This window comes from Rhinoraja longicauda, chromosome 5 (assembly GCF_053455715.1).
Source record: "Rhinoraja longicauda isolate Sanriku21f chromosome 5, sRhiLon1.1, whole genome shotgun sequence".
In the NCBI taxonomy this organism is placed as follows: domain Eukaryota; kingdom Metazoa; phylum Chordata; class Chondrichthyes; order Rajiformes; family Arhynchobatidae; genus Rhinoraja; species Rhinoraja longicauda.
This window is the reverse complement of record NC_135957.1, coordinates 70,722,130-70,749,284: the sequence shown is the minus strand read 5'-3', so window position 1 is coordinate 70,749,284 and position 27,155 is coordinate 70,722,130. Positions and strand designations below refer to the sequence as shown.

General features: G+C 45.1%; 1 protein-coding gene across 7 annotated transcripts in view; it reads right to left on the bottom strand.

Moving 5' to 3' along the window:
• Nucleotides 1-27,155, bottom strand: part of ahi1 (Abelson helper integration site 1) — a 178,849-nt gene that overhangs the window by 65,526 nt on the left and 86,168 nt on the right. For all 7 annotated transcript variants that reach the window (XM_078399760.1, XM_078399754.1, XM_078399757.1 and 4 more), the window contains one exon: nt 13,807-13,924. In XM_078399760.1, the coding sequence (XP_078255886.1) occupies nt 13,807-13,924 (118 nt within the window). The remainder of the gene's footprint in view (nt 1-13,806; nt 13,925-27,155) is intronic.

Genomic DNA, 27,155 nt, shown 5'->3' with positions numbered 1-27,155 from the left:
CGGAAAACAAGTACGAGGCCATGAAGAAAGTATTCTGCGAATCTTCGGGTTTAATAAGCATGGTGGTGCGGCAAGACTTCTGCACCTACCGGATCTTGGAGACCAACTGCCTTCCGTCCTCATGGCCGAAATGATGATGCTAGCCGGTGAGCATACGGATTGCCCTATGTTCGAACAGGCATTCCGCGAGAGACTTCCCGAGGATGTCCGACTGCTGCTCACGGATTGTTCTTTTAAGGACCCCGAAGCATATGCAGCGAAAGCGGACGCGCTCATAGCGGCAAAAAACAAGGCAAGCGGTTTGATCAACAAGGTCTCGACATCAGTGACCACGCCACAGCGACGGCAAGATGGCGCCACGTCTCCCGCCAATTCTCCGAAAGCCCGCCAAAAAGATCCGCACAAGCGCGGCTGGTGCTATTATCACCTACGATGGGGTAATGAATCCCGCAACTGCCGTTTGCCTTGTACCTTCGCGGGAAATGCCTCGGCCGATCGTACATAGGGGCAGTTACGATTGGCCAGAACCGGCGCCTCTATGTCCATGATCGATTCACGGACACAGAATTTTTGGTAGACACGGGAGCCATCGTCAGCATAGTGCCGCGGACCGACCTCGAAACCAGATCGGGTAAGACAGGTCCCACCCTCATCGCGGTTAATGGCAGCCCAATTCGCACTTTCGGTACACGGAAGATGTCCCTTGTGTTAGGCCTCCGCACGTACGAATGGCCATTCATCATAGCCGACGTCAAACAAGCGATCCTGGGCGCAGATTTTCTCTGGGCTTTTTCACTGGTTCCTGATGTCCGCGGTAACGACCTCCGACCCTCCGCCGAAGATGAGCACGTCGCTCCGACAATCGCCTCCTCGCCCAGCCCTACTGTCCAGGCCGTCGTCGCGGCCCCCGACTCGTATGCTGAGATTCTGGCAGAGTTTCCAGAGCTGCTCATCCAACGTTTTGACACGCCTTCGGCCAAGCACGGCGTGGTCCATCACATCCGCACCGAAGGCCCTCCCGTTTTCGCTCGGGCCAGGAGACTACCGCCAGACAAACTGGTGGTGGCACGGGCGGAGTTCAGGAAGATGGAGGAAATGGGAATTGTCCGTCAGTCTGACAGCCCGTGGGCCTCGCCGTTACATATGGTCTCCAAGGCATCTGGGGGGTGGAGACCATGTGGCGATTATCGGCGTCTCAATGCTGTCACCACGGCTGATCGCTACCCCATACCGCACCTACAGGACTTTTCATCTGGGCTGGAAGGTGCGGTGGTGTTTTCCAAAATCGATTTGGTGCGAGGATACCACCAGATCCCGGTGCGACCGGAGGACATACAGAAAACTGCAACGATTACTCCGTTCGGGTTGTTTGAATGGTTGCGTATGCCTTTCGGTTTAAAGGACGCGGCACAGGCTTTCCAGCGACTGATGGACCGCGTGGGCCGGGGTTTACCCTTTTTGTTTATTTATTTAGACGACATCCTGGTCGCCAGCCCCTCAGTGCAGGAACACCAGGCCCACTTGCGGACCGTGTTCCAGCGGCTCCAAGACCACGGGCTCATTATCCAACCCTCCAAATGTCAATTCGGCCTTCCTGCTCTTGATTTTCTAGGGCACAGAATTACTCCTGCCGGCGCCTCCCCTTTGCCCGAGAAGGTGGAGGCTATCCGGGCATTTCCCAGGCCCACCACAGTAAAAGGGCTACAGGAGGTCGTAGGCATGGTTAATTTCTACCATAGGTTCGTTCCGGCAGCTGCGCGAGTCATGCGCCCGCTTTTCCAATGCCTTGCAGGGAATCCGGTAGAGTTGATATGGTCCCCGACCGCAGAGTCGGCTTTTACAGCAGCTAAGGCAGCCTTGGCAGACGCCACCATGTTGGTCCATCCGAGCCCCTCCGCCCCCACGGCCCTGACGGTTGACGCCTCTGACGTGGCGGTGGGCGGGGTTCTGGATCAGCAGCAGGTCGGTGGCCGTTGGCAGCCTTTAGCGTTTTTCAGCCGGCAACTAAATTCGGCCGAGCTGAAGTATAGCGCATTTGACCAAGAGCTTCTGGCTCTCTATTTAGCTGTTCGTCATTTCAGGTACTTCCTCGAGGGCCGCCCATTTGTGGCCTTTACGGACCACAAACCATTAACATTTGCTTTTTTGAAATTGTCTGACCCATGGTCGGCCCGCCAGCAGCGGCACCTGACTGCTATCTCCGAATTTACCACCGATGTCCGTCATGTCGCGGGTAAGCTTAATGCCGTTGCTGACGCCCTGTCTAGACCCGCTTTTCCCCCTATTTCGGCGGTGGACTGCGAAGTGGATCCCCAGGAGCTTGCGGAGGCACAGCTTCTAGCGGATATCGTTTCGGCATACCGGTCCACCACTTCGGGATTGAAGTTGGCCCAGGTAGCTTGTGGGTCGGAGGGCACAAAAGTCTGGTGCGATGTTTCTCTTCCCCGTCCCAGACCGGTAGTACCGCCCTCCCTTCAGCGCCGGGTTTTCGATGCCATTCATGGGCTGGCGCACCCGTCCATCCGCTCCACCTCTGCCTTGGTAGCAGCGAGGTTTGTCTGGCATGGCCTACGGAAACAGGTAGCGGGGTGAGCACGTTCCTGCGTTCCCTGTCAGACCGCTAAAGTCCAGCGCCACGTCCAGCCCCCCGTACAGGATTTCGAGGTCCCAGCAGTTCGTTTTTTTCACATCCACGTGGATTTGGTCGGGCCTTTGCCTTCCTCCCGGGGCTACACCCACCTCCTCACGGTGGTGGATCGGTTCACCCGGTGGCCAGAGGCTTTCCCATTGTTTGATATTTCGTCAGCGTCTTGTGCTAGGACTTTGGCCCTTCATTGGGTAGCTCGTTTCGGGGTCCCGGCAGTTATTACCACTGACAGAGGGCCACAGTTCACTTCGTCCCTCTGGGCCGCGCTCGCAGAACTGTACGGGTCCAAGTTACAACCCACGACTGCATATCACCCCCAGGCAAATGGACTCGTAGAAAGGTTCCACCGCCAACTTAAGGCGTCCCTCAGTGCAAGGCTTGAAGGCCCGGACTGGGTAGACCAGCTCCCTTGGGTTCTTTTGGGCATCCGGACTGCTCCTAAGCTAGATCTCGGTGCGTCGTCCGCAGAGCTAGTATATGGCTCGACACTTCGAGTACCCGGAGATCTGTTTCCGGACCCTTCAGACCAGCTGCCTACAGTCCCATCAGTGTTAGCATCTCTCCGGGAACGGGTGGGCTCCCTGGCTCCAGTTCCGACTTCACGTCATGGGTGTCCCATGGTACATGAACCGCCTTCCCTGAAGGACTGTGAGTTCGTTTTTCTGCGAAAAGATTCCCATCGCGCCCCGTTGCAGAGGGTCTATCAAGGGCCGTTCCGGGTTTTGCGTAAGGGAACGGTTACCTTCACCTTAGACATGGGCGGCAAGAGCGAGCTCGTCTCGGTGTCCCGGCTCAAACCTGCACATTTGGATCCGGATCAACCAGTCCTGGTCGGTCAAACCCCTAGGAGAGGCCGACCTCCGTTAGTTCCGCTCAGTCCAGGACCCCCCGTTCCGTCAGTTCCTCCAGGACCCCCCATTCCGGCAGTTCCTCCAGGACCCCCCGTTCCGGTAGTTCCTCCAGGACCTCCCGTTCCGGCTGTTCCGCCAAGTCCGGAACCCCCGGCTCCTGTGGTTCAGGCTGTCCCTCTCCGTACTCGTTATGGTCGCGAAATCCGGCTCCCTGCTAGGTTCCGCACCTCGGGTTCTGGGGGGGGTCATGTAGCGACCATAGAGAATGGTCCAGGTCGTCGAACCCTCGGATTGGCCAGCGAGGTCACGTGTGAACGCGACCATGGGGATTGGTCCAGGGAGCGACATCGCTGATTGGCCAGCGATGTCATGTGCGCGTTTGGCGCCCGAAATAGTAGTTCGGCGAAGTCTTCGAAGAAGACAGTAAGTTTGTGATGGTTGTCCTTTACCTTGTTGTTTAACTCTGTATTCGAATATTGCGGCTGCAATAAACTTCTTCTACAACCAACAAGTTTCGGACTCGCCATAACACCATTTTCTATTTTTATTGTGATGCACTGTTGTTTTGAGCTTGTGGTACAATTATGTAAACACCTCAATCCTGAATGTACAGCTATTAAAAGTGGGGTTCCTGGCAATGAGTCATAGAGCCATACAGCACGGAAACTTGCCCTTCGGCCCAACCCTTCCATGCCCCCCAAAATGCTCATCTACATTAGTTACATTTACCCATGACTGATCCATATTCCTCTAATCCCTTTATATCCATATACGACCTCTACAAATGTATTTTAAATGTTGTTATATCACCTGCCTCACCATTTCCTTTGACACCTCATTCCAAATACCCACCACCCTCTGTGTGAAAAGGCTGCCCCTCAGGTTCCTATTAAATTTTTGCCCTCTCACCCTAAACCTATGACCTCTGTTTCTTAATTTCCCTATCCTGGGAAAAAGGCTATGTCCATTTACCCTATTATGTCTTGTCTATCTATTGAGATTCAACGATAATGCCATTGAATCTCAAAAGGTAGTGTAGGAGCCATTTATGCTTAATTCAGTTATTGTCATTGTGTTATGGCTATGTTTTAATTTTTCTAGTTTATGTCTTTTTTGCCTGCTTGTGGGTGTGACTTAATGCGTAATTGGGAGTGTCTAGATGGGAGGAGGCTAGTGTGTTGACAGAGGTTGTGGGTCAGTTTAGACTCGGAGGATGGTGAGCATGCAGTTCTTTGCCACACGCGCTCGTACCATGCGCTCGCACCAGCTACATTTGTAAGAACCATACGGTAATAATTGCAAGAATTTCTAGATATTGTTTGAAGAAGAAACAGTTGATAAAGTACGGAAACTGATGAATTACTCTATGATTTGTGCTACTTTAATAAAACCAATTAATGAAGAAAAGGAGTTTGGATGATTCGTTTTGTCATATCAGGGTGCAACGTGTGCGTAAGCTATAACTACATTTCATCCCCGAGAAGTAATGGCTATCGAAGTGGGATTTCGAGATGGTATAGAAACTGCCATTACATTAGAGTAAAGAACTTGCTCTGAAGGAATTAGAGTAAAGAACTTGCTCTGTATGGACTAAAGTAAAAGGAATTTAAGAAAGACTTGTTCTACAAGCAAAATCCGATTCTACAGTGGAATTGAAGAAGAAGCTGGATCTCTGCCAGAGATTGGAGCTGAAATCCTGGAACAAAGAACCTGCCAGTCGAAGGCAAATTGACACGGTCTACACCTGGATCCTCGGAAGATTGAAGACTTCATTGACCGGGTACCGTGAGTAGACGACTGTTTAGTCGTAATTTGAAGTTAAGAAGTTTAAAAAACTTAAAAGCCTGTGGAAAATTTCTGCAGAAGTACTATTTGATACAAGAAGCTTGTTTTTGCTACGACGAGATAAGGAAGCCCAACTCGCGGAGCATGACCTTGAAATTAATGATGTTATGAACTTCTGAAAGATAAAGTGCTCAGCCAGCGATTGTTTACCATAGGTGCTTGCCGAAGACTTTCAGCCTTGAAATTAATGATGTGTTTTGAAAAAAGGCTCATTCTGTTTTGAATTCTTCTGGTGTTGCTGGAACATAATGATAAGCACCAATTATCATGGATCTTCCGTCAGGTAAGTACGAAGAACTGCCACCGGAGGGAAATGTGGAGCAAAAGGCAAGAAGATATGAAAAAAGAGACATTCAACTTTCGGAAAAAGGACTGGCGGCCTATCTGGAAAAATGCCAGAAGGAGAGAGACAAGCTGTGGAGGAAGGTCATCAAATCGATTGAATGTCAGAAGGAACTGATGGAATCAGATTGGAATGCGAACACTGTACGATCTAATATGGATCACCTGCTTAACCTTCGCCAAGAGGTTGGAGAAAAACAACACTCGATATTGTGTTTGCAATTACCAGAAGGACAACTCGAATGGCACACTCAGTGATTCCAAGAGAGGGAAAAGATTTTTGACGGTTTCGTGGCTGACGTGGAGAAATGGATGCCTGAAGCCATGGCTCAAACATCGCACTCTACAGTGGAAGGTGCGCTGCGACAAGGTGTAGAGGTGGAAGAGATGACACCTCAGGATAGTGTCTCAAACGTCTCAACGCGAAGATCTAGACGTAAATCCAGTTCTGTAGCCAGTTCAGCTACGAAGGTCTCCGCTCAAATTGAAGCTGAAATGGCTGCTCTCTCGCTAGAAGCTGCCGCCTTAGAGAAAAAATATGAGATTGAGGAACAAGAAGAACAGCTGAAGAGAGAGGCTGAGAGACAAGAAGAACAGCTGAAAAGACAAGAACAGCTGAAGAGAGAGACCGAGACAAGAAGAACAGCTGAAAAGACAAGAAGAACAGCTGAAGAGAGAGACCGCGAGACGAGGAACAGCTGAAGAGAGAGGCTGAGAGACAAGAAGTGCAACTGAAAAGACAAGCAGAACAGCTGAAGAGAGAGAAGGAACGGCTGGAAATAGCCACAAAGCTGGCAGCTGTAGAGGCAAGGCCGAAGGTCTAAAGCCAGCTCGAGAGTTTCCCAGAAGAAGGGTTCCTTAATCCAAGAAGGAGCTACTAAGTTGGAACCAAAGGCTGAGGCCAACCCACAGCCAGTGCCAGCCTGGTCTTGTGACGCTGAACTGGCACTGAGTAAGTGGATGGTCGACGAAACTTTAACAAAGCAACCGGGTGCTAGACCGAAGCAACCTACCTTTGGGATGCCTGTTACGGCTCGGGATGAGCCAACCCAATACTCTTTTCAGAGGCCCGCTCGTCAGCTACCTACACCCAGACAGAGACAGACAACTGACTATGGGGCTCATGACAGAGTTTACCAGGATCGCCCTGAACCAAGCCAGAGACCTCAAAATGAGTTCTACGAATTAGTAAGGAACCAAACGAGACTCAGCGAGCTCATGGTCCAACAAAATCTTTCTGCTACCTTACCCCCAATGGAAATTCCTCATTATGATGGTGATCCCTTACAATATGAGACTTTCATAGCGGCGTTCGAAGGAGTGGAAATGAAAACCACGAGTTTCAGAGATCGTCTGCGATTTCTGGAACAATACACGAGTGGATACGCGAAGCAGCTTGTTAGGAGTTACCGATATTTGCCTGCGGATGCGGGCTATCGAAAGGCAAGAAGATTGCTTGGAGAGCATTTTGGTGACAAACAGAACATTGCTAACGCATACATGAAAAAGGCCTTTGCTTGGCCAGTTATTAAGGCGGAGGATGTGAAGGCGTTGCATGAGTTTGCAATGTTTCTCAGTGGTTGTTGTGATTCCATGAGAAATGGCAGCCACATGGAAGAGATGAACGTTGTTAGTAATATGAAGGCTATCGTCCTGAAACTGCCCTATAGGCTCAGAGAGAAATGGAGAGACAAAGCAGGCCTGATACAGGAGGTTGACGATAGAGAGGCCATGCTTCCTGACCTGGTGAATTTCATGGAAAGAGAAGTACGGTTAATGTCAAACCTACGCTATGGGAATATTCAAGGTCCTAAATCAGCAACTGTTAAAGGCTCTACATTTACTAAGGGCAGGGGAAGACCAGGACCTAAGGAAAGCAGTTTTGCTGCCACCGTAATACCTGTAGAAAAGAAGGGCGGAGTGAAAGAAGAGGTATCTACCGTTAAACCGCAAGGGTTTTGCTTTTCGTGTAATGAAGTCAGCCATACTATAAGATGGTGTCGGAAATTCAAGAAACGGGATTATAAAAAAAATATTGACTTCTTGAAGGAGAAAGGAATCTGCTATGGATGTCTGAAGAAAGGACACATGGTCAAGGACTGCAGGAATAAAATAATTTGCAACATATGTAAACAAGATCATCCTGAATTGCTTCACACCGAACAGAGGAATACGGACGCGACGCAAGTGGAACAAATGGAGAAGCCAGCCACGAGTGACGTTGTTGCCCCCCCCTCAGTTAACTGCACATATTGGGGCCGGGGTAGAAGCCTGTACTTTCGCCATCCTGCCAGTACAGGTAAGAAGCGGTGAAGGGAATACAGTGTTGCAAACATATGCCTTTTTGGACAGTGGAAGTTCCGCTACCTTATGCACAGAAAGCTTGATGAGAAAACTGGATATTACAGGAGAAAAGGTTAAGCTTCTCTTGAACACCATAAATGGTCCGAAATACTACGATAGTTATATCACAAGTATGGAAATAGCTAGTCTGGAGGAAGACAACTTTATACAGATATCTGATGTGTTTACACAAGAGACTATACCCGTCTCTCATTCGAACATACCTAAGCAAGAGGACTTGGAAAAGTGGCCTTACTTGAAGGATGTAAAATTACCCAAAATAAACTCGTATTGACCTACTTATCGGAGCGAATGCTTTTGAAGCATTAGAACCTAGAAGGGTTATTACCAGTCAACAAGGTGGTCTGTTTGCTGTGAAAACCATACTCGGATGGGTTATCTGTGGCTCCCGAGAAAGAATAATAAAAGCAGAAAAGGGAATAATTATACTGCTGCTGCTGTCAACCGGATATCTATCGTAAACCTAGAGGAGTTGTTGACTAAGCAATATAATCACGACTTCAATGAAAGAGCCGGCAAGGAATCAGAAGAAATGTCCAGAGAAGAAGTGAAATTCTTGGAAATTATGTGTCGCTCAGTAAAGATGATAGAAGGTCACTATTGCCTGGATCTACCCTTTAAACAAGAAGGTCTTAGTCTGCTGAATAACCGATGCATTGCAGAACAACGTATTCAGAATCTGAAACGCAAGTTTGGTAAGAATACTCAATTTCATGATGAATATACATCTTTCCTCTCGGAAATGATTAATAATGGTTATGCAGAAAGAGTGCCGGAAGACCAGCTGAATAGAAGTGATGGAGAACTTTGGTATATCCCACATCATGGGGTGTATCATTCAAAGAAGGGAACATTAAGAGTGGTCTTCGACTGTGCTGCGGTTTTCAAGGGTAAATCACTTAACTGTCAGCTGTTACAGGGTCCAGACTTAACGAACTCACTCATCGGAGTTCTTATCAAATTCAGACAAGAGCCGGTAGCCTTGATGGCAGATATCAAAGCAATGTTTTATCAGGTCAAGGTCTCGCAAAAACATGTTGACTACTTGCGATTCCTATGGTGGCCAGACGGTAATGCACAACAAGATCTCGTTGAATATAGGATGAAGGTACATCTCTTCGGAGCAGTGTCATCGCCGAGTTGTGCAAACTTCGCATTGAGGAAAACCACTGAGAATAATAAAGCTTACTTTTCAGAAGAGGTGACAAACACATTAAAGAGCAATTTCTATGTGGACGATTGTTTAAAATCTATGACGACGGAAGAAGAAGCGATTCAAATGGTCAAACATTTGGCTTCCCTTTGCAATAAGGGAGGGTTCAGGCTAACAAAATGGATCAGCAACAGCCGTGCTGTACTGGAAACTATTCCACCGGAGGACAGAGCTAAGGAGACTCGGGAGTTGGACTTGGATAAGGACGATCTGCCCATGGAGCGAGCATTGGGATTGCACTGGTGCGTTGAAACAGATGTGTTCAAGTTCAGAATTTCGATTCAGGATCGACCATGTACAAGACGGGGCATCCTGTCTGTGATTGGTTCTGTTTACGAACCTTTGGGATTTCTTGCACCATTTACACTACCAGCCAAGTTAATTTTGCAGGATCTCTGTAAGAAGAAACTTGGATGGGATGAGATTATAACGCAAATCGTCTCTCAGCGATGGACAGAGTGGTTAGAAGATCTCAACAAGATCTCGGAGTTCAGAGTGGACCGGTGTATGAAGCCGACAAACTTTGGTCGAATCAGATTTGCACAGCTGCATCACTTTTCTGACGCAAGTAAAAGTGGTTATGGTACTGTTTCGTATTTGAGGTTGGAAAATGATGACAGTGAAGTACATACTGCGTTCTTAATGGGAAAGGCCAGAGTGGCATCATTGAAGCAAATGACGATTCCCAAGATGGAGCTTGCAGCCGCAGTCTTAGCTGTTAGAATTGACATATTGCTGCATAAGGAGCTGCAGCTTGAGCTGGTGGAGTCTACTTTTTGGACTGATAGCATGACAGTGCTTAAGTACATTAATAATGAAAACAAACGTTTCCCAACCTTTGTAGCAAACAGGGTCTCTTTAATAAGGGATGCTACTAAGGTATCACAGTGGAAGTATATTAATACCAAAGAGAATCCTGCGGATGAGGCGTCTAGAGGATTAACAGCGGACCGCTTCTTAAGTAATAAGAGATGGATCAGCAGGCCAGAGTTTCTCTGTAGACCAGACAGTGAATGGCCAAAGTTTAAGCTGGAAACTGAAATCCTTATCAATGATCCGGAGGTCAAACAAGACATTGTAGTGAATGTCATTAGTAAGGTTCCGCTAGATTCCACAAATTATCTAATTACTTACTTTTCATCATGGAATAGATTGAAGACTGTGGTGGCTTGGTTTCTTAAATTAAGAACAATGATTTTGCAGTGGTCTCGTAAGAGAAAGAAAATTCGGACTGCTATGAGTAGTTTGGAAACGGATCCTGACAAGTTGAAAGTCAAGGTGGACATGAGAATATTTACCTTTAATTCAGGAACGTCAACGATGGTTGAGAGTGAGAAGAAATTTTATTCCAGGTGATATCGTTTTGGTGGTTGATTCTACTGCACCACGAGGTTCTTGGTTGATGGGCAGGATACTGGAGATTATGCCAGACGTTAAAGGTTTTGTGCGTACGGTACGACTTCAAACTAAGGACAATATTTTGGTAAGACCAATAACCAAGATATGCCTGCTTCTGGAAGGTGAAGGAGAAGATTGAAGAATTGCGAAATAAATTTGTACGCTGATGTATATGTAATGCGTATTGTTTTGTTATTGGATGAATATTAAGCTTTTATAGCTCCTTTGATATCTATTAGTAATTGCTTTGTTATATACGCAGAACAATTAGGGGCCGGTATGTAGGAGCCATTTATGCTTAATTCAGTTATTGTCATTGTGTTATGGCTATGTTTTAATATTTCTAGTTTATGTCTTTTTTGCCTGCTTGTGGGTGTGACTTAATGCGTAATTGGGAGTGTCTAGATGGGAGGAGGCTAGTGTGTCGACAGAGGTTGTGGGTCAGTTTAGACTCGGAGGATGGTGAGCATACAGTTCTTTGCCACACGCGCTCGTACCATGCGCTCGCACCAGCTATATTTGTAAGAACCATACGGTAATAACTGCAAGAATTTGCATATTGTTTGAAGAAGAAACAGTTGATAAAGTACGGAAACCGATGAATTACTCTATGATTTGTGCCTCTTTAATAAAACCAATTAATGAAGAAAAGGAGTTTGGAAGATTCGTTTTGTCATATCAGGGTGCGACGTGTGCGTAAGCTATAACTACATTTCATCCCCGAGAAGTAATGGCTATCGAAGTGGGATTTCGAGATGGTATAGAAACTGCCATTACAGGTAGATAACTGTCTTTCTAGTTGGAGATGTTAATGGAAGAAAGGTAATTGATAAAGCAGCTAAAGATGGTTAGGTCTAGGATACTACCCAGAGGAACACTTGCAGCGATATCCTAAAGCTGGGATATTGATCATTGACAACTAACTATATTTTTAAGAGTGGAGGAAACAAAGTCACTGAATATTTTTTAAGGCAGAGGTAGATAACGTCTTACAGAAATTAAAGGTTACTGGGGTCGGTGGGAATGAAGTTGCAATCAGATCAGCCATGATTTTATTGATTGTTGAAGGAGGCTTGAAGGGTAAAGCAATCTATGCCTTTACCTAATGTATACGCTCATTGGTAAAACAAGGAATTCATACCAGAGCAAACCAACCAAATAATGAATGACTCAAGATACAAATAATCTACTTAACTCTGTTGCACATATGCAACTAACCATATAAAGAAAATATCGCAAGCTATTCATATGTCATCTTGAAAGAATAGTGTATGAAAAGTGGAAACAAGAATTATGTTTCAAAAATAACATACGTATATTTGAATAATATACTCATAACCAGGCGATGTAATTAAACTACATTTTAAGCACTGAGTTTGAGTTTAGTTTATTGTCACATGTACAGTGGTACAGAGGTACAGTGAAAAACTTTTGTTGCATGCTCACCAATGAGTGGAAAGACAATATATAATTACAATCGAACCATCCAATGTAGAATGGAGGGAGCTCAAAAAACATGATAAAGGGAATAACGTGATTAACGTTTAGTCCAAGATAAAGCCAGTAAAATTTGATCAAAGATAATCTGAGGGTCACCGATGAGGTAGATAGTAGTTCACGACTGTTCTATGGTTGTTGGTAATATGGTTCAGTTGCCTGATAACAGCTGGGAGGAAACTGTCCCTGAATCTGGAGATGTGCGTTTACTGAACCTATTGCCTGATGGGAATGGGGAGAAGAGAGAGTGGCCAGGGTGCGAACTGGCCTTGATTATGCTGGAGGCCTTGCTGAGGTAGGGTCAGGTGTAAATGGAGTCAATGGAAGGGAGGTTGGCTTGTGTGATGGTCTGGGCTGCATCCACAATTCTCTGCAATTTCTAGTAGTCTTGCATGGAGCTGTGTGCGTGATGTGTTCGTATCATGAAACCCTAAGGAGATTGTAAGCATAACCTATAGTTTTGAGATTTTTCTGGATCTAAAAAGCCATTCAGATATCGAAACAAGAGTTCTGTTCCTGTGGGCTAATGTAATCCAAAATAAAAACTTATTTTAATTTAAATAATTTGTTGCATCCTTCCACAGAAAATTTGACATTGGTTCCACATTTCACACATTTTAGCAACGGTGTTTAATCACTGCGGCCAATTGCTTTGCTGCTGATTAACAAAAACAAAATTCAGCATTTGCTCCATTCATCTGAAGCCTGTTGCTACAATATAAATACATAATTATAGAATGGCATTATTTCAATATTAGTCACTGTAGCCTTCCTTATACAAGCCTAAACAATAGAGACTAAAGGTGCGCAGAGACCGGCTGATACTTCTGGCCAAGCTGGGTCTACATCTCTTACTTAGTCACTCTGGAATATTTCTTGTAAAATGATGTAAAATCATGTGATATGTAACAGTGATTATATGATGTAAATATATACATGTAATTAATTGAGGTATCAGTTTCAAAATTCAAATAAATGATTGCAACCATTTTGCAATTAACTCTTTGCTCCATTTAACTAGTTTTTCCCTCAAAGTCTTCATAATAAGTACATTTCCCAAGTTCTTGCACCTATTTTCATGGTACCTCAATTCCAAATAACTTAATTTGAAGTTAATATGATAATATCCTTCAACAGGGTAGAAAATGATATAAAATGAATAAGGAAAGAGCAAAGACACAAGCAGGGTACCATCCAACACTGGCACCATTGGGATGGATTATCAAAAGCCACCTTAGTATTGCAAATGAGGGGAAAAGTGTTATTCGGAGAGAATAAGACGAGAAAAGAATGGAGGGACCTCAAATAGAGCATGAGCATCAGCATGGACTATTTGACTGAATTACCTGCTTCTAAACTGGCTTTCCTATTTCATTCATTACATCTATTGCTTTAGGTAGCTTGTACTTTTACATTTTTCACAAATAACAAGTTTCTTCAAAATTATTTCTATGCTTCAGAGCACAGTCATGCAATTACTGAGGGGACAATATCAGTTTGTGCTCCGAGTGCTGTCTGTTCTAGGTGCAATAAGAATGTAAATTAGCACAAAACAAATGACGAACAAAGGTTCAGCAAAGACCTGCTGAAATCATAAGAGGTATCAAGCAAAATCCTGAAACTATTACTAAATGAAAACGTATACTTACCAATCTGTGAGGTGGGCGGCTGCTGTGATAATAGCTGAGCACCCACAGTAGAAGTGAGCCGCAGCTTGGAGTGTGGCGACAGCAACGACGGTGCAGGATGAGAATGCTTTGGCCTGGCCTGCAATAGAAAGGCAAATCGGTAACCAAAGTGCAATTTCCTGGATTACTAGCTGACGTAATGTAATCTCTAGTGGGTAAACTGTTACCCAGAAAACAGCGCACTTATTCCGATTATGTCTGTGGAATAATTGCAATGTTAGGCACATTTGTTTAAAAAATGTAATATCCTTTCGTACAGCTGCAGTATGAATAATGACCACTAACTTGATACGATCTGTAGCTTTAATAGCAATTAATTGTTAAAATTACAACTATATTTTCATATTTTTTCATAGATATATCCTAACTCAAGTTAACAAGAGGTACCCACAAACAGATTTGAAATCTAAACATTGCCAAAGAGTGCATTCAGAATTTTTCTTTTTTTTATAAATCTTTTCTATTTGAAGTAAAGGTGACACCACCGTTTTCTTTTGCAATACAGCATTAAAATATATGCATAAACTCTGCCAAACACCTCCTCAAAGGAGTGCTTATTTGTTATGGTGCTCTGGGTCTTCCAAACCAAACCCTCTGAGGCAAGCTGCCCACTGCACTTTAAAAACCTCCACTTGTGCTGCATGTTATCTGCCAGGATTTGAAAGCAATCTTGTTACATACCCACTGCTATCCACTGATGTGCTGAAATAATTTGGATATGGAGCTATCATTAGCAAGTTTGCAGCTGATAGGAAAATTCGGTGTTGTTGATAGTGTGGAGAATAACGTCACGTTACAATTAGACTGAGAGTCAGACTCATACAATGTGGAAACAGGCCCTTCCGCCCAACAAGCCCATGCCGGCCAACTCCTCTGGCAGCTCGTTCCACATACATATAACAACATATAACAACTACAGCATGGAAACAGGCCTGTCCGGCCCTACCAGTCCACGCCGACCATTCTCCCTGACCTAGTCTCATCTACCTGCACTCAGACCATAACCCTCCAATCCCCTCCTATCCATATACCTATCCAATTTACTCTTACATAATAAAATCGAGCCAGCCTCCACCACTTCCACCGGAAGCCCATTCCATACAGCCACAACCCTCTGAGTAAAGAAGTTCCCCCTCATGTTACCCCTAAACCTTTGTCCCTCAATTCTGAAGCTATGTCCCCTTGTTGGAATCTTCCCCACTCTCAAAGGGAAAAGCCTACCCACGTCAACTCTATCCGTCCCTATCAAAATTTTAAAAACCTCTATCAAGTCCCCCCTCAACCTTCTACGCTACAAAGAATAAAGACCCAACCTGTTCAACCTCTCTCTGTAGCCTAAGTGCTGAAACCCAGGCAACATTCTAGTAAATCTCCTCTGTACCCTCTCCATTTTGTCGACATTCTTCCTATAATTTGGCGACCAGAACTGCACACCATACTCCAGATTTGGCCTCACCAATGCCCTGTACAATTTCAACATTACATCCCAACTTCTATACTCGATGCTCTGATTTATAAAGGCAAGCATACCAAACGCCTTCTTCACCACCCTATCCACATGAGATTCCACCTTCAGGGAACAATGCACAGTTATTCCCAGATCCCTCTGTTCCACTGCATTCCTCAATTCCCTACCATTTACCCTGTACGTCCTATTTTGATTTGTCCTACCAAAATGCAGCACCTCACACTTATCAGCATTAAACTCCATCTGCCATCTTTCAGCCCACCCTTCCAAAAGGCCCAAGTCTCTCTGTAGACTTTGAAAATCTACCTCACTATCAACTACTCCACCTATCTTAGTATCATCTGCATATTTACTAATCCAATTTGCCACACCATCATCCAGATCATTAATGTAAATGACAACACAGATCCTTGGGGCACTCCACTAGACACTGGCCTCCAACCTGACATACAATTGTCAACCGTTACCCTCTGGTATCTCCCATTCAGCCATTGTTGAATCCATCTTGCAACCTCACTATTAATACCCAACGATTTAACCTTCTTAATCAACCTTCCATGTGGAACCTTGTCAAATGCCTTACTGAAGTCCATATAGACAACATCCACAGCCTTGCCCTTATCAATTTCCCTGGTAACCTCTTCAAAAAATTCAAGAAGATTAGTCAAACATGACCTTCCAGGCACAAATCCATGTTGACTGTTTCTAATCAGGCCTTGATTATCCAAATAATTATATATATTGTCCCTAAGTATCTTTTCCATTAATTTTCCCACCACAGACGTCAAACTAATAGGTCTATAATTGCTAGGTTTACTTTTAGAACCTTTTTTAAACAAAGGCACAACATGCGCAATGCGCCAATCTTCCGGCACCATCCCTGTTTCTAATGACGTTTGAAATATTTCCGTCATAGCCCCTGCTATTTCTGCACTAACTTCCCTCAATGTCCTAGGGAATATCCTATCAGGACCTGGAGACTTATCCACTTTTATATTCTTCAAAAGTGTCCGTACCTCCTCTTCTTTAATCCTCCTAATTTCCATCACTACTCTACTTGTTTCGCTTACCTCACATAATTCAATATCCTTCTCCTCGGTAAATACCGAAGAAAAGAAATTGTTTAATATCTCCCCCATTTCTTCCGGCTCAGCACATAGCTGTCCACTCTGACTCTCTAATGGACCAATTTTATCCCTCACTATCCTTTTGCTATTGACATATCTGTAGAACCCCTTGGGGTTTACTTTTACATTACTTGCCAAAGCAGCCTCATATCTTTTTTTCGCTTTTCTAATTTCCTTTTTAAGATTCCTTTTACATTCTTTATATTCCTCAAGAACCTCATTTACTCCCTGCCGCTTATATTTATTGTATATCTCCCTCTTTTTCCGAACCAAGTGTCCAATTTCCCTGGAAAACCACGGCTCTTTCAAATTATTATTCTTTCCTTTCCACCGAACAGGGACATAAAGACTCTGTACTCTCAAAATTTCACCTTTAAATATCCTCCATTTCTCTATTATATCCTTTTCATAAAACAACAATTTCCATTTCACTCCTTTTAAATCCTTTCTCATCTCCTCAAAATTAGCCTTTCTCCAATCCAAAATCTCAACCCTTGGTCCAGATTTGACCTTCTCCATAATGATATTGAAACTAATGGCATTATGATCACTAGACCCAAAGTGCTCCTCAACACATACCTCCGTCACCTGACCCATCTCATTTTCTAACAGGAGGTCCAACACTGCCCCTTCTCTGGTAGGCACCTCTACGTATTGCTGCAAAAAACTATCCTGCACACATTTTACAAACTCCAAACCATCCAGCCCTTTAACAGAATGTGATTCCCAGTCTATATACGGAAAATTGAAATCACCCACAATCACCACTCTGTGCTTACTACTAATATCTGCTATCTCCTTACATATTTGCTCTTCCAATTCTCGTTCCCTATTTGGCGGTCTATAATACACCCCTATAAGTGTTGCTAAACCTTTCTCATTTCTGAGTTCCACCCAAACAGCCTCCTTAATCGAGCCTTCTAGTCTGTCCTGCCAAAGCACTGCTGTGATATCCTCCCTGACAAGCAATGCAACACCCCCACCTCTTACCCCTCCGATTCTATCACATCTGAAACAATGAAATCCTGGAATATTTAATTGCCAATCGCAACCCTCCTGCAACCATGTTTCACTGATCGCCACAACATCATACTTCCAGATGTCAATCCAGGCTCTAAGCTCATCCACCTTTCTTACAATGCTCCTAGCATTAAAATATACACATTTAAGGGACCCATCATTTCTTATTCTCAGTTTATTTCTTTTCCCTTCTTTCTCTCCTACATATTGGGTCTGAGTGTTTCCCTTTTCTGCCTCCTGCCTCACACACTGCCTATTAGCTATCTGTGTTTGAGTCCCTCCCCCCAACCGTACTAGTTTAAAGTCTCCGCAGTTATTTTAGCAAATCTCCCCGCCAGGATATTGGTTCCCCTCGGGTTCAGATGCAACCCGTCCTTTTTGTACAGGTCATACTTCCCCCAGAAGAGGTCCCAATGATCCAGAAACTTGAAACCCTGCTCCCTGCACCAGTTCCTCAGCCACGTATTTATCCTCCACCTCACTCCATTCCTATTCTCACTATCGCGTGGCACAGGCAGTAAGCCTGAGATTATTACTTTGGAAGTCCTTTTTTTTAAACTCTCTTCCTAGCTCCCTGAATTCTCCTTTCAGGACCTCTTCCCTTATCCTACCTATATTGTTGGTACCTATATGTACCACGACCTCTGGCTCCTCTCCCTCCCCTTTCAGGATATCCTGGACACGCTCAGACACATCCCGGACACCGGCACCAGGGAGGCAAACCACCATCCGGGTCTCCCGACTGCGTCCACAGAAACGCCTATCTGACCCCCTCACTATAGAGTCCCCTATTACTACTGCTCTCCTCTTCCTTTCCCTACCCTTCTGAGCAACAGGGCCGGACTCCTTGCCAGAGGCCCGGGCACCGTCGTTGCCCCCAGGTAGGCTGTCCCCCCCAACAGTACTTAAACAGGAGTACTTATTTCCAAGGGGTACAGCCACCGGGGTACTCCCTAGTCCCTGCCTCTGTTCCTTGCCCCCCCTAACAGTGACCCACTTGTCTACCTCCCGTGGTCTAGGAGTGACCACCTCCCTGTAACTCCTATCTATAACCTCCTCACTCTCCCTGATCAGACGGAGGTCATCAATCTGCCGCTCCAGGTTCCTAATACGGTCCCTTAGGAGCCCCATCTCGTCACACCTGGCGCAGATGTGGATGTCTGGAAGACTATCAGACTCCCAGATTCCCCACATCTGACACCCAGAACAAAAAACTGCCCTGGCAGTCATACTCTCCAAACAAAGCCCCGCGCTCGGTTACTAAACCTACCGCCCGGCCGCTACTCCAACCGCTCCAACCGCCCACCCAAAAGAACTGAGTGATCTCCTGGGAGAGGCGAAAAACCGGATAAAAAACCCAGGCCAATTTGGGAAAAAATCCGGGAAATTCCTCTCCGACCCCAAGCTAGGCGATCGAAACTAGTCCGGGAGATCACACAGGTCTTACTCCTTACTATCCCCACACAATCCCCACACACTACTTCCCAAGCAACACAGCTTGGTGCTGCACCACCCTTTTTGTAAAAAGGTTACCCCTCAGTTTTCTATTAAATCTTTCCCCCCCTCACCTTAAACCTACGTCCTCTTGTTCTCAATTCCCCTACTCTGGGCAAAGACTCTGTGCATTTACCCGATCTATTCTTCTCATGATTTTGTATACCTCTATCAGATCACCCCTCTTCCCCCTGCCCTCCAAGGAATAAAGTCCTAGCCTCCTCAACCTCTCCCTATAGCCCAGGCCCTTGAGTCCTGGCAATATCCTTGTAAATCTTAGCTGCACCTTTTCCAGCTTGACAACATCTTTCCTATAACATGGTGACCAAAACGTAATTATAATACTCTAAATGTGGCCTCATCAATGTCTAAAACAACAATAACATGACCTCCCAATTTCTATACCCTGACTGATGAAGGCCAATGCGCCAAAAGCCTTCTTGTCCACCCTATCTATCCGTGCTGCCACTTTCAAAAAACTATGTACCTGAACTCCTGTACCTCTGCTCTACAACCCTGAGCCCTGCCTTTCATCTCCTTGTTAGACGGCCCAAAATGCAACACCTCACATTTCTCTGTATTAAATTCCATCAACTATTCCTCAGCCCACAAGATCCTGCTGCGATTTTTGACAACCAACTTCACTACCTACAATACCACCCACTTTAGTGTCGTCTGCAACTTGCTAATGTCTTTAAGTTCTCATCTAAATCATTGAGAGAGATGACAAACAGTATGTGTCAAACAAAAAGATAAACACAAAATGCTGAAGTAATTAAGCGGGTCAGGCAGCATCTCAGGCGAAAAAAGGAATAGGTGGTGTTTCGGGTCGAGTCCCTTCTTCAGACTGAGAATCAGGGGAGAAGGAAACTAGAGGTATGAAAAAGTACAAAGAATAAATGAATTAAAGATATGAAAAGAACAAATCAAAGCCAGCAATGATGATCAAGGAAAGGTGGAGCCCACAATCATCCATTGTTGGCTGTGGAAAAGATGAATACGAGTGGATACAAGCAGTGAAGCGAAGCAGGACAACCATGAAACTAGTATGACGACTAGGGTGGGGGAGGGACAGAGAAAGGGAATGCAAGAAATACTTGAAATTAGAGAAATCAATATTCATACTGCTGGGTTGTAAGCTGTCCAAGCAAAATATGAGGCGCTGTTCCTCCAATTTGCATTTGGCCCCACTCTGACAGTGGAGGAGGCCCAGGACAGAAAGGTCAGTATGGGAATGGGAAGGAAAGTTAATGTGTTTGGCAATCGCGAAACAATCGCCCAGTTTGCGCTTGGTCTCGCCGATATATAGTTCACACAAAGAACAGCGGCTACAGTGTCAAACAAATGGGCCCAGCACTGAACCCTGAGGCACACACTAGTCACAGACCTCCAGTCAGGAAAGCAACCTTCCACATCATCTTCTATTTCCTTCCATGAATCCAATTTTCTATCCAGTCAGCTATCTCTCCTTGGATCCCATGCAATCTAGATATTGGCCAATTGGTAAAATGGGCAGAACAATGGCAGATGGTTCATAAGGAATAGGAGTAGAATTAGGCCATTTGGCCCAACAAGTCTACTCCGCGTTTCAATCATGGCTGATCTATTTCTCCCTGATTAGAATGAGGATAGTCAGGATGCTGCCCTGATCCCCTCATCTCAGTGCTAAGCAGCCTAAACCTTGGAGACACAAGAAACTGCAGATGCTTGAACAAACCTGGAGGAACTCAGCGGGACAGGCAGCGGCTGTGCAGGGAATAGACAGCCGACGTTTCAAGTTGGGGCCCTTCTTCAGACTGATGGAATAGTGCGGAAAAAAACTAGAAAAGAGGGGCAGAGGCGGAGCAAAGCCTGGTAAATGATTGGTGGATACAGGTGATGTGGGGTGATGATGATAGGCAGATAGGTGGAGTAAGTTACAAAGGTTGAGGTGAAAAAGAGAAAAATGGGTGGCAGATATGGAAAAAGGAGGAATGAAATGTAAAACCAGAGGGAGGGATATGGGGGGGAAGGAGAAAGAGGGGATATAAAAGGGAGATACAGAACTTGGGGAGGGGAGATGAATGTACAGATGCAGGGAAAGGAGCAGGGTGACTAGCGTACTGGGAGAAATGCGAAGGGGGGACAAAAAACAAGAAGGGTAGTATTAATTGGAATTGGAGAATACAATGTTCATACTGTTGGATTGTTGGCTACTCAACTGGAGAATATGAGGTGTTGCTCATATCCGGCAGGCCTTGACGGACTGATTGCAGGTGTTCAGTGAAATTGTCACCTAGTCTACATTTGGTCTCGCCAATGTAAAGGAGGCCACATCGGGAGCACCAAATGCAATAGATGATGTTGGAAGAGATGCATGTGCACCTCTGTCTCATGTGGAAGGGTTGCTGGGATCCCTAAGTAGAAGAGAGGGAAGAGATGCAAGGACATGGGATAAGTGCCTGATGAAGGGGTGGATGATGCGAACCAAGGAGTTGCAAAGAGAGTTGTCTGTAAGGAAAGCGAAAAGTGAGGGGTTGGGAAAATGTATTAAAGTTTTGATGGGATCTTGTTGAAGGTAACGGAAATGTCGTAGAGTGCTTCCTGTGCTCAGTAGCAGATTGGCACAATTTTATATAGTCACCAATCGTCTGAATTACTTCAAAACATCCCTTTTATCAGCTCAATTTATATGCTCAATGCAGTTTAGCACAATACATGTATGAAAATAATCCAAAGTTTCTCAGAAGAGTAAGTGGTATCAGAGATTAAGTACAAATGATCTAAGATTTGGATATTCAGGTTGAAAATACTTAGATACATAGACAATAGGTCCAGAAGTAGGCTATTCGGCCCTTCGAGCCATTCAATGTGATCATGGCTGATCACCCACAATCAGTACCCCGTTCCTAACTCCCCATACCTCTTGATTACGCTAGCCCTAAGAGCTCTAGCTAACTCTCTTTTGAATGCATCCAGTGAATCGGCCTCCACTTCCTTCTGAAGCAGAGAATTCCACAAATTCACAAAACTCTGTGTGAAAAAGTTTTTCCTCATCTCAGTTCTAAATAGCCTACCACTTATTTTTTTTTAAGAGATACAGCGCGGAAACAGGCCCTTCGGCCCACCGGGTCCGGGCCGCCCAGCAATTCCTGCACATAAACACTATCCTCCACACTCGGGACAATTTTTACATTTACCAATTAACCTACATACCTGTACGTCTTTGGAGTGTGGGAGGAAACCGAAGATCTCGGAGAAAACCCACGCAGGTCACGGAGAGAACATACAAACTCCGTACAGACGGCGCCCGTAGTCAGGATCGAACCTGAGTCTCCGGCGCTGCATTCGCTGTAAGGCAGCAACTCTACCGCTGCGCCACCGTGCCACCCGGCGTTTATTCTTAAACTGTTGCCCCAGGTTCTGGATTCCCCCAACATCGGGAACATGTTTCCTGCATCTAGCGTGTTCAATCCCTTAATGATTTTATATGTTTCTACAAGATCCCCTCTCATCCTTCTAAATACCAGTGAATACAAGCCCAATCACTCCATTCTTTCATCATATGACATAGAAAAAATAGAAAATAGGTGCAGGCCATTTGGCCCTTCGAGCTAGCATCGCCATTAATTGTGATCATGGCTGATCAGCCACAATCAGGAATAAGTGCCTGCCTTCTCCACATATCCCTTGATTCCGCTAGCCTCTAAAGCTCTATCTAACTCTCTTTTAAATTCATCCAGTGAATTGGCCTCTGCTGTCTTCTGTGGCAGAGAATTCCACAATTCACAACTCTCTGGGTGAAAAGGTTTTTTCTCATCTCAGTTTTAAATGGCCTCCCCTTTATTTTTAGACTGTGGCCCCTGGTTCTTGACTCCCCCAACATTGGGAAAATTTTCCTGCATCTAGCTTGTCCAGTCCTTTTATAATTGTATACGTTTCTATAAGATTCCCTCTCATCCTTCTAAATTCCAGTTAATATAAGCCCAGTCTTTCCAATCTTTCCTCATATGACAGTCCCGCCATCCCGGGGATTAACGTCGTGAACCTACGCTGCACTCTCTCAATAGCAAGAATGTCCTTCCTCAAATTAGGAGACCAAAACCGCACACAATACTCCAGGTTGGGTCTCACCAGGGCCCTGTATAACTGCAGATGGACCTCTTTGCTCCTCTTGTTATGAAGGCCAACATGCCATTAGCTTTCTTCACTGCCTGTTGTACCTGCATGCTTACTTTCAGTGATTGATGTACAAGGACACCCAGCTGTCGTTGTACTTCCCCTTTTCCTAACCTGACACCATTCAAATAATAATCTGCCATCCCGTTCTTGCCTCCAAAATGGATAACCTCACATTTATCCACATTATACTGCATCTGCCATGCATCAGCCCACTCACCCAGCCTGCCCAAGTCACTCTGCATCCTCATGGTATCCTCTTCACAGTTCACACTGCCACCCAGCTTTGTGTCATCTGCAAATTTGCTAATGTTACTTTTAATTCCTTCATCTCAATCATTAATGTATATTGTAAATAGCTGCAGTTCCAACACCGTGCCTTGTGGCATCCCACTAGTCACTGCCAGCCATTCTGAAAGGGACCCGTTAATCCCTACTCCTGTCTGCCAACCAATTTTCTATCCATGTCAATACCCTACCCCCAATACCATGTGCTCTAATTTTGCCCACTAATCCCCTGTGTGGGACCTTATCAAAGGCTTTCTGAAAATCCAGGTACACCACATCCACTGGCTCTCCCTTCTCCATTTTCCTAGTTACATCCTCAAAAAATTCCAGAAGATTAGTCAAGCATGATTTCCCCTTCGTAAATCCATGCTGACTTGGTCTGATCCTGTTACTGCTGTCCAAATGCGCCGCTATTACATCTTTGATAATCGACTCCAGCATCTTCTCCACCACTGATATCAGGCTAACTGGTCTATAATTCCCTGTTTTCTCTCTCCCTCGTTTCTTAAAAAGTGGGATAAAATTAGCTACCCTCCAATCCACAGGAACTGATCCAGAATCTGTAGAACATTGGAAAATGATCACCAATGCGTCCACAATTTCTAGAGCCACCTCCTTGAGTACCCTGGGATGCAGACCATCAGGCGCTGGGGATTATCAGCCTTCAGTCCCATCAGTCTACCCAACACCATTTCCTGACTAATGTGAATTTCCTTCAGTTCCTCCATCACCCGAGGTCCTCTGTCCCCTAGGACATCTGGGAGATTGTTTGTGTCTTCCTTAGGGCGGCACGGTAGCGCAGCGGTAGAGTTGCTGCTTTACAGCGAATGCAGCGCCGGAGACACAGGTTCGATCCTGACTACGGGTGCTGCACTGTAAGGAGTTTGTACGTTCTCCCCGTGACCTGCGTGGGTTTTCTCCGAGATCTTCGGTTTCCTCCCACACTCCAAAGACGTACAGGTATGTAGGTTAATTGGCTGGGTAAATGTAAAAATTGTCCCTAGTGGGTGTAGGATAGTGTTAATGTACGGGGATCACTGGGCGGCACGGACTTGGAGGGCCGAAAAGGCCTGTTTCCGGCTGTAGATATATGATATGATATGATATGACAGAACCAAAGTACCTGTTTAACTCGTCTGCCATTTCCTTGGTTCCCTATAATAAATTACCTGTTTCTGCCTTCAAGGGACCCACATTTATACCAAATTTGGAAAAAACAATAAGTAGTTCCTCCAGTTTGTGTGTGGCCTCAGTCTAGCAATGGAAGAGGCCAAATATTAAAAGGTCAGTCTAGGAATGGGAGTTAAAATGTTTGCAACCAGGATATTCAGCATGCCCTGGCGGACAGATTGGAAATGGTTGGTGTGATGGTTGCATAGTCTATGTTTGATTTGATGTAAAGGAGGTCACATTGGAAGCAGCGAATGAAGTAGACGAGGTATGAAGTGGTGCAAGTCAACCACTGTCTCCCATGGAAGGACTTGGGGTCATTAGATAGAAGTGAGAGAGGTGGTATAGGGACTGGTATTACATCACCATTTGTTGCTGGAGAAGGTTACTGGGGAGGAGTAAACTGAGGAGTTGCAGAGGGGATGGAAAAATACGACTGGTGATGTGGCTACAATCTCCCCTATAGCCACTGATCACTTGCCAGGCTTTGTCCTGCTCCCACCTCTGTTTTCCTCCTTACACACTTCTGTTCCAAACAGTCTGAGAAGGGTCCCAGCTCAAAACGTGGCCTGTCCCACTGTGTTCCTCCAGCAGGTTTTTTTTTCTGTGAAGGGCACTGGTGAACCTAAATTTCAAAAGTTAGTAGGATTACAGTTACCTTTAGTGATAAAGAAATTATTTATTGGGACTGTAATGATACTACCACGTTTCTAATCACTGTTTCCGTGAATCAACCTTTATTTGCCAGTTTTGTCTCAGAGTTAAATTCTGGGTGTTTTACATTATCTGGATCTCTTGCAACATCCAAAATTGCATGTTACTTCCCAGTTTTTCTGTGATGCATACATTTATAGACTGAACAATGTATTATTGCTAACCACAGACCTTAGCACTGCACGAAAACCGTTCCTCCTTTTAGCAGTTGAGAAAAATCTTAGCATCACAAAAAGCATTAAAATCAAAAAACAATATTCTGTTTACTACCTGCTGTTCGTAAGGAATATGAATAACAAACCAATGAATATTATTGCAGAACGCAAACAGGCATAAACAGAGGATGAGTGTCAGATTAACAAAAAGATTTTAACTGGTTATGCAATTGAGTCAGCATATATCAAATGAAAGACAGCATTTAAAATGAATGGAACTAAAATATTAAGGAGAGGCATGGGTCACGGAGTATAGTATTTAGTGCTACATTACATAGAAAATAGGTGCAGGAGTAGGCCATTCGGCCCTTCGAGCCAATCAATATGATCATAGCTGATCATCCAAAATCAGTACCCCGTTCCGGCTTTTCCCCCATATCCCTTGATTCCCTTAGCCCTAAGAGTTAAATCTAACTAACTCTCTCTTGAAAACCTTCAGTGTTCAGAACATGTGCGACATTTGATGGTCTGACCATAGGAATGGAATGGAAACAAGGCTTCCCCTGCCCATTAGTTCTTCTCGGTTATAGGAGTTTTAAACTTATATAGACAATAGGTGCAGGAGTAGGCCATTTGGCCCTTTGAGCCAGCACCACCATTCAATGTGATCATGGTTGATGATTCTCAATCAGTACCCCGTTCCTGCCTTCTTCCCATAGCCCCTGACTCCGCTATCCTTAAGAGCTCTATCTAGAATGCATTCAGAGAATTGGCCTCCACTGCCTTCTGAGGCAGAGAAAATTCCACAGATTTACAACTTTCTGACTGAAAATGTTTTTCCTCATCTCCGTTCTAAATGGCCTGCCCCTTATTTTTAAACTGTGGCCCCTGGTTCTGGACTCCCCCAACATTGGGAACATGTTTCCTGCCTCTAACGTGTCCAACCCCTTAATAATCTTATATGTTTCGATAAGATCCCCTCTCATCCTTCCAAATTCCAGTGTATACAAGCCTAGTCGCTCCAGTCTTTCAACATATGACAGTCCCGCCATTCCGGGAATTAACCTAGTAAACCTACGCTGCACGCCCTCAATAGCAAGAATATCCTTCCTCAAATTTGGAGACCAAAACTGCACACAGTACTCCAGGTGCGTTCTCACTAGGGCCCTGTACAACTGCAGAAGGACCTCTTTGCTCCTATACTCAACTCCTCTTGTTATGAAGGCCAACAATCCATTGGCTTTCTTCACTGCCTGCTGTACCTGCATGCTTCCTTTCAATTACTGATACACTAGGACACCCAGATCTCGTTGTACGTCCCCTTTTCCTAACTTGACAACATTCAGATAATAATCTGCCTTCCTATTCTTACCACCAGTGGATAACCTCACACTTATCCACATTAAACTTCATCTGCCATGCACCCGCCCACTCACACAACCTGTCCAAGTCACCCTGCAACCTCATAGCATCTTCCTCACAGTTCACACTGCCACCCAGCTTTGTATCATCTGCAAATTTGCTAATGGTACTTTTAATCCCTTCATCCAAATCATTAATGTATATAGTTGCGGGTCCCAGCACCGAGCCTTGCGGCACCCAACAAGTCACTGCCTGCCATTCGGAAAGGGACCCATTTATCCCCACTCTTTGCTTTCTGTCTGCCAACCAATTTTCTATCCATGTCAATACCCTACCCCCAATACCATGTGCTCT